Source organism: Acanthisitta chloris, unplaced genomic scaffold, assembly GCF_000695815.1.
Source record: "Acanthisitta chloris isolate BGI_N310 unplaced genomic scaffold, ASM69581v1 scaffold36772, whole genome shotgun sequence".
Taxonomy (NCBI): Eukaryota; Metazoa; Chordata; class Aves; order Passeriformes; family Acanthisittidae; genus Acanthisitta; species Acanthisitta chloris.
Genome location: NW_008660492.1, coordinates 409 through 8,615, shown reverse-complemented (window position 1 = coordinate 8,615; position 8,207 = coordinate 409). Strand labels below are relative to the sequence as shown.

The window sequence follows — 8,207 nt, the reverse complement described above, 5'->3', positions numbered from 1 at the left end:
TGAGGGACAGGTAAGGGCACTTGAGGGAGGTTTAGCAGCTTGGGGGAGAGGTAGAGGCATAGAGTGTCTATTGGCTTTGTCTCAGTGGGACACCAAGTTGTTTAGAAGGATTTGCTGCTTAGCTTGGAGGACAGGGAGCACTGGACTGCCAATGGGGCTGGTGGGGAGATGGGAGCTATGCAGGGGTCAGGGTGGCCTTTCTGGGAAACCCCCTTATTGTGTTATCCCAGAGGCAATGCTGAAGCCTGATCAGCTCATGGGGCAGATTTATGGTCCTGTACAGTGTTTCACAAGGTGGAAAAAGCCTTTCTCCCTGTTACTGCCTGCTTCCAGAGCTGTTAAAGTCTGCAATGGGTGCTTACAGTGCCACCAAGACTTGTGGTGATGTGACCTGGCACATGACAGCACACACCTCGTGTCTCACCTCACTGACCCCAGATACGACCACGGTGCTGCCAGCGAAGGAGTAGCAGTGCCTGAATGCTGAGCTGAGCTAAGGAGTGTGCTGTCCCCTGCCCTCCTTCCCATAAACAGATCAGGCTGCAAAGATGAGGAAGCAAAGAGCCAGGGAGTGCTACACACTGGAGAGAAGCTCATGGTGTGCTGATGGGGATGTGTGAAAGGTTTGGCTCTACTCAGAGGTGCCTACAGGACAGGGAAGGGCTGGAGCACCGGCAAAGCTGAAGGCAGATGACAGGGCATGGTGGAGCAATGAGGAGCCAAAGGGCTGCCCTGTTCCTCAGGAGTGCAACAACCCTTTGCCCTCACACACCCAGGCCAAACCCTGCAGGGACACACTCCTCCTCCAGGCGAGGATCTGCTCTCACTCCCACTAATTTTCTCCAGTAGAGAACGCAGGAACATTCCAGCACAGCCCACACACAGCTCTCCCCTTGTACAGTCACCTGAGCACAGCCTGAACAGCCAGACTCATCCGTACCTCCGGTTCCTCACGGGACAGTGGCAGTGCCTGTCTGCTCACCCCTGCACGGGGAGAGGGGAACAAGGTGAGCACGGTGTGGGGAACCATCCTGCTGGGCTGGTTCCCTCAGTCTCTGTCACAAAGGCCAAAAGCGTCACTGGACGCAGCAAGAATAAAAAATAATCTTCAGACAGGTCATTTCCAGACAGGTCCTCCACATCAGCCCCTCCCACCAGGGAAGGACACGGCAACAGGGAAGGCCCTTCCTCTGGCTTCAGGGGAAAATCTGCAGTTCAAACTTGGGTGCCCACTCCAGTGCACTCTTCACCACGGCCAGGGCAGCTGCTCCCAGGGCCACTGTCAGCCCCATCACTGCCAGCTTGACAAAGCGGTTGGTCCGGGGCTTTGTCAAGATGGATTTTGTCCGCTCCTCCCCTCGGAGCCGATCCCTGAAGCGCTGCCTCAACACAGTGTCTGGTCTCTGCTGCACTGATGCCAACTCAAAGTCCTTAAACGTGGAAGCCGCAGTTCTGCAAGAGAAGCAACAGTCAAGGCGTGACCCCAGCTTGCCTCGGGGACCAACCAGGGAGGAGATCTCCATGAGGAAGCAAGACATGGCAAGGGGATGTAGGGAACACATGGGCTGCCCAGCACTCACCGTTCAGCCTGCTGCTGAGCTGCCTCCTTGGCAAGTTCAGATGGTGGGAACTGGACAAAAAGGTCCCCAGCTTTGCTGATCAGAGACTCGTAAGGAAGGTCCTGTGGGATCTGGGACAGGAGGTGGTGGACAGAGGCCATGTCACACTCACAGTCCAGAACTTCCTGCTCCCGGTGCAGCACGATCTGCAGAGAGGAGCGAGAGGAGTGAGGACAGCTGGGGGAAGTGGGGACAACTCCTTGGCACATACTGGCACTTGTTTCAGAGCCAGAAGAGAAAAACATTTCACTTCCAGCTGAAAGACCTTCCCCTCAAGGGGACACACTGCAGTGAAGCATTCACTGTCTGCGAATAGAAATGCCAAACCCTTCCTGAGCCTCTTGAGGCCATGGAAAGCCTCTTTCAGGCCAGTTAGGTCTGTCTGCTGAGCAGAGCCTGCTATTGGCAGGCCAGAGATGTGGGCAGATCCTCAGCAGGGCTTGACTGCATGACTTGCCCTCAAACAGATTTCTTTGGATCCCCTATAGGAGGAAGGGAAGCACAGTGCAGGGCTGTCCCCAGCCAGCCAGGCACCCCAGCATGTGCCCAGAAGCAGGACCAGCACATGAAAGCAAAGGAAAACAGTTTCAAGCTGTTTCCATGGCACTGAACTGGCACAGCCTGCACATCTGGACCCCTCCAGGCTGCTCCAAGCTCCCCTGGATCCCCTGGTCCTCTGTCATCCCCAAGGACATCACTGGGGGCCTGCAGAGCTGGGGACAGCAGCAGCACTGGGTGGGTCAGCACTTCTCTGCAGCCCCAAACTCCCATCACCTCAGAATGGCACAGTTAATCCGTGACTATTCCATCAACACCTACCACAGCAGCAAAATAAATGGGCATCAGCGGGTGGCAAGCCAGGAAGAAGTCATATAATCGCACCACGTGCCGGAAGTCAGACAAAACATGGCCAAACCAGGTGATCAACCAGCTGAGGGCAAAGATGGTTCCCACCTCCGCACTGCAGAGAGAAAGTGCTGTTAGGTCAGCCTGGAAACAGGGCTGAAATGCTCCTGGGCCACCCCTGTGCTGCAACACCTGCCTGGGAGGGGAGATGGAGCTGTCAGCAGAGCACTGAGCTCAGTCCAGAGCCAGAACTGCACCTTTGACCCCCAGAGGAAAGTGCTGCCATGACTCGTGGCACAAACAGTGGGGGCTACGAAGGGCCAAAGGCTCTGCTTTCAGGGGACACAATGCGTGACATATCGTGGCACTGTCTGGCTCCTTAGCATGAGGGTCCTGCAGCACAGTCAGATTTATAGGTTCCTTTCCATCCTAAGGGCTTATTAACTCTGGGAGTTTGTAATCAGGCTTGGTACCCAAAGATATCCTGGCCATGAAACATAACAGAGACATCTGCTCAAAAAATGGCTCTGGACTGACTCTTCCCACTCACCTTCCTGCTCCTGCTTTGATCTGCTCAGACAACACTGGTATGTCCCTAATGCAAAACCTGGGAATTATCCCCAGAACTAGCAACAAACTGCAGCAAGGTCCCACCAGCCACACAAGACACGTGAAGGGGTTGTGCCCAGCCTTCCCAATATGGACTGCAGATCACTGGGATGAAGATGGCACCACATAAACCCCTTCCAGACAGGCAGTATAGGTTTGAGCCTGCTCTGAAATGGAGTGCCACGTGGCTTTGGAGTGTCACCATCAGCTGTGGGACAGCTGTTGACTCGTCAAGTAAACCACTGTGGTGCTGGGGATGTGCTGGTCCTACCAGCCCTGTGAACAGTAACCCAAAACTGTCAGGGGAGAGCCAGGAGGCTCCAAGGGAACGTCTGCATACCTCTGCATGAAGTCATGCACCTCAGGGTTCACCTGGTCTATGATGGGCATCAGGTAATTTAAAATGTGCTTGGTATTATCCATCGTTGGGTCCATAAAATCCCTGAGGAAAGATTTAAAAGAAGCTTTGTTAAACAACCACATCAGTGAGCTCTCCCTCCAGGGAGGCAGCAGAAGGTAAATAAATGTACATGAAATAAACAGCTTTGCTGGCAGGGAGGCCCCTGGCCCCAGGGAATTCTGTCTCTTTGGGACAGCCTCCTTCCTGCTTGTCTGGGACACACAGGGTTGACCTGCACACAGAACCCAGACCCAGAGCATCACACTGCTGTCAGCTGACACTTCTTGTTTTGCTGCAGTGCACATAAAGCCTTTCCAGCACCAAAAACCTGACTCCCTGTCTGGAAGAGGAGGGAGAGTTCCTCAAAAACACACTGCCCAGCTGGAGGTTTGCTCTCATTTCAGTGCACAAACAGGGGAGTCACTTGATGTGGATTCAGGACATGGGCAGCACAGATTATGCTGTCCCAGGCTGTGCAAGGACAAGTGGGAGGCACAGTGCTGAGCCAGCTCCCAGGACCTGGAGAGGCCCTTACAGCCACAGAACCATGAATAATGCATGTGCGTTGGCTTTTCCAACTCCAACGGATGCTCCAAATTAACTGACAGCCTTCAATTATCCCTTCCCCTGGGCACAGCTCCCTGCAAAGCCACGTGCTGTCATGTGGTCAGGCTGCTCTCACAGCACCCCTCTGGGTATGGGCATGACAGGCAGCTGTTTTAACCTAAGGCTCTGCCTTCTGGGCTCCCCTTCCAGGCCAGCTCCACCTTCACAGGTGCCCCCAGAGCCTGAGGACATGCAGGTGGCTCCTCTCCTCCTGCTGAGTACCTGAGATGATGTGTTGAGAGCTTTTCCACCAGCGCTGTGGCCAGCCTGTCCCCCACCACCAGGAGGAAGGTGACCACGATGTCATGGTAGCCCTGGTAGTAGTGCAGCTGGGGGTTGCGCTTCAGGACGTGGAGGATGATATCGATGAGCTCCTCCTGCAATCCTTCCCTCTGGTCATCTGGCATCCCTGTGGGGACAGCACCAGGCAGAGTGGGACAGCTGTGTCACCTACCAGTGCCACAGGATGCAGTGTGCAAGGAGAACACCTGTGCACTTACCAACCCACCTAACCCCGAGGGATATGGTGCACAAGGGAGGGAGGCAAAACTGGTAGAAAGAACTATCCCAAGCTCTAATCCTGTCTCCCAAAACTCTGCTGGGCCCAGGGGAAGGTGGTCAGTTGTTGAGTTGTTTAATCTTCAGAGCTGCAGTGCCTCTACCTGTGAGGAAGCTGCATGGAGGATGGGAGCAGGATTTGCAGGTATTTGTACAGTGCTGTGAAGAGCAAACTGCACTGCACATCCAACACTGCTGAGGACATTTTAATCATTTTAAATTTCCCAGGAGTTCTAGAATAAAATTCAACAGGACCCATTTTCACAGAAACTGTGCCATCTGCATCAGGCTGTGAGGCCTCCATTGGCACAACTTTCTGTTGGTCCCCTGTTAAGAACATGTGTTTAGGGAGAGGACGTCACAGGGAAAACATTGTTCCTGCCCTGCACAGCTGCAGTCAGTTTCTGGCAGTCCCTGTCAACAGATAAAATGCCCAAAGGCCAAGCAGAGAGTCCCAGTGGAGATCCTGCAATGACAAAGTTCTCCTTTTCCTCTGCTTCACTAATGCGGCTAAAAATAGGCAGGAGGCTGCCATTCAAGGGCAAAAAAATCCGTAGGAGCAGAGCCTTCAGGAATCAGGGCCTGCACACAGCAGAGTGAATCAACTGTTTACACAAAATGAAAGTGGGGGAAGAAGATTCTGGCCAGAAATAACGACTGCTCTGCACAGAGAGCTGCTGGATTCGGTGTTTTATAAATAACACAACAAGGCATCAGCCTCCCATCAGAACTGAATGACTGTAAAACCGTTTTGCTCCTAAATGGCCCCAGTTCTTTTAAATTTGGTGCAAGAACCAGGTTTGGAGACTGTTTTGCTCCAGGAATTGTTCTAAGCACTGGCAAACCTGCTTTCCCTGCCCCTGAGCTAGACCATGGACTAAAATAAACCCAAGCAAATGGCACATTTCTCAAGCTCTCCATCTGTCCTAATCTCAACAGGTGAGGGCATGCAGGATCCATACAGGATCTGCACAGGATCCAGCCTCTCTGTGCTGCAACTGTTCCCTGGTACCAGCCTGCTGGCAGAGGGGCTCAGTGGGGCAGGGGAAGTGGAACACTGGAAGACCCACAATAGACCCAGCTGTGCAGAGGCAGCTGAAGGAAACTGATAGCTGCTGAAGGGCTTCACTGCATGATGCAGCTGCTGTGAGCACACAAGGAAAAGGCTTTCTAGAAGTCAGGCTCCTGGAGCAATGGAGTGGCACCTTCTGCAGTCCCCCAGGGAGGGCTGAGCCAGGAGAAGCCCCATGGCATTGACTTGCACCCCCAGAGTGGGACGAGCAGAATTCCCCCTCACCTGGCGGGAAGCGGCGCAGGGATCGCCGCACGTCCAGTAACACTTGCTGGTAATCCTTATTGTCCTCTCGCAGCTCCTTCCCTGCTGAGGAAGAGAGGAATAGGATTACCACTGAGCAGTGCAAAGGAACTGGGAAGGGAGCAGGGTGAGGCAACTGGGAGGATCCCTGCTGAAGGCAGCGGGATGAGGCTGCACACACACCCCACCCCATCACACATCCCCTTTTTCGTGTCACACACCAGCCCTGCACTGGCAGTGCCTCACACTCTGACACTAACAGCAAAGGAGACAATTATTCCTTTAAACAACACATGTTAAAGTGCTTAAACTGACAGCACTCCCAGCATCCCTGGAAACATCTCTGCTCCACAGTTTTGCTGTGCATTTCAAAGAGTACTCAGCAGCAGCACAGGAATTGTGCTGTGGAGACCACAAAGAATAATTTATTAAACAGAAACAATTCAGAAGAAAACCCCACCCAGGGTTAGCTAAGACAGTTAAACCAGAAAAGTTCAGGGAGCCAGAAAATTCTGTCTGTGTGATCATGTGAAGTTAAATGTTGTCTTCCAGCAGCTCTGGTCACCTAACATGCCCTGGTTCTTGACTGAGGTGGGGGGATGCACACTTCCAAATGGCCACAGATCCAGGAACAACAACAAAACCTGTCCTGGGGATAGTGACTGTAAAAGCTACAGGACCTGAAGCTCCTGCATTGCTAAGGTTTAAAAACCATGTAGGTACCTCATTGGGAAGCTCATTTTCCCTCATTCTGCTCTGACTAAACACTACATGTGCTTCACACAATGACTGCATCCTGTGAGAGACACCTTGAAAGGGTTTTGGCCAAGCCAGGGCTCAGCACAGCCACCTCTCCATGGGAGCAGCACAAATTAAGACTGATTCTTTCTGCTGCAGGTGAACTCACACGTGTCACCTAACACTCAGGGCCACACTGACTGCACCCACAGTGAAGTGATTTCCATCACTGTCCCTAAAAAAATCAACAAGTGTTGGTTTTAGGAAGTTCTGTATTTTCAAACCTGCTATTTACATACAACATAGTGTTCATGCTGCAGTGAGTCCTCTTTGCACATGGGATTGGTGGGAAACACACCACCACACACCAGGAAAAGGCAGGTCAGAAAACAGATCCACCCTCTAGTGACAAAGGTCCCTGAGCTGCTCTTCTCAAGGACCTGAGTCCAGGCTGTTCCATACCTGGAAGAGGGGGCAGGTCATCCGTGTTAACACTGAGCAGCTTTGGCCACACTTTGCAGCGGATCTCGTCCGTCAGGAGTCCTCCCTCGCTGATTGCCATCCGCCTCAGCGCCGCCACGTCGATGGGGTCACTGTTCAGAGCCTGGTAGATTTCTGCCACTTTTCTTTTCTTCTTAGCATCGAAGTCTGCAAGGAGATCAGAGAGGTGTGAGCTGATAGGCAGTGCCAGCACATGGCAGGAGTGAGCAGCATCATCACTCAGTAATGTCACACGCACAAGGGACATGACACAGGAGAGTTGTCACATGCCCTGCCAGGACAGGATAGGATAGGGATGACCCTGGTAGTAGCTAAGTGTCCTCATCTCTGCAAGCTCAGCATTGAGGGCACTTCACAGCCCACAGGGTACCCCCACTGCTTCCCTACCAACCCAGTGTGGGAGGCAGGAGCTGCTACTCCTGACATGGAGTCACCACCACTGCTCAGACAGAGCTCTCAGCTCCTGTCCTCCCCATGGTGTCACAGGCCCATGTGGGTGCAGGACAGCCCTGCAAAGCTATCCTGCAACTGTTTGCTCCCTGACATGGTTGCCAGCTCAGGTGTCAAGTGTTTCCTAAGACCAGGACTTAGGAAAGTGTTCTCAAATGGTTAGGAAATTGTTTGCAAACCGTGTTCCCACCGACTCCCCGAGCATTTCCACTGACAGCAACAGACACAAGAAAGGACATCATTATACCAGAGTTAACGAGTCACATATTGACTTCCCTTTAAACAAACTTCCCAGCCCTCAGTACACACACAGCTTAGCCAGTAGGAAACACTTCCCACTGTTTTGAGGAGCACAGGAACTCGGGAGCAGGGAGGGAAGGGGGTGACACAGAAAGCACACAGTGCTTAGGTTAGACACACTTACAGGACATGACAGCACTTCCCAAAGAGCGGAGAAGGGACACAGTTTCACACCACATGGTGGAATTTGTCACCGCAGACTCATGTGAGGAAGGAATGAGGCAGCCAAGAGCGACCGAAACCCCCAACCGGGGGGGTTCCCAGC

The 8,207-nt window shown here is 53.0% G+C and overlaps 1 protein-coding gene across 1 annotated transcript; it reads right to left on the bottom strand.

Annotated features, from left to right (window-relative positions):
- Positions 1 to 1,196: 1,196 nt before the first annotated feature.
- TBC1D20 (TBC1 domain family, member 20) lies at positions 1,197 to 7,253 on the bottom strand. Its single transcript, XM_009069829.1, has 7 exons — positions 7,154 to 7,253; positions 5,936 to 6,019; positions 4,303 to 4,489; positions 3,415 to 3,516; positions 2,439 to 2,580; positions 1,581 to 1,765; positions 1,197 to 1,452 (listed from the first exon to the last, which is right to left on the bottom strand). The coding sequence occupies exons 1-7, from the start codon at positions 7,251 to 7,253 to the stop codon at positions 1,197 to 1,199; spliced, it is 1,056 nt and encodes a 351-aa protein (XP_009068077.1).
- Positions 7,254 to 8,207: the final 954 nt, after the last annotated feature.

What these genes read in the sequence shown, in the direction of transcription:
- TBC1D20 (XM_009069829.1), bottom strand. Translation starts at nt 7,253, where the DNA reads ATGGCAATCAGCGAGGGAGGACTCCTGACGGACGAGATCCGCTGCAAA. An exon ending in CTCTCAACACATCATCTCAG is followed by an intron (nt 3,517 to 4,302) that starts GTACTCAGCAGG and finishes ATCTTTCCTCAG; the next exon opens with GGATTTTATGGACCCAACGA. An exon ending in GCTCAGCAGCAGGCTGAACG is followed by an intron (nt 1,453 to 1,580) that starts GTGAGTGCTGGG and finishes CTTCTCTTGCAG; the next exon opens with AACTGCGGCTTCCACGTTTA.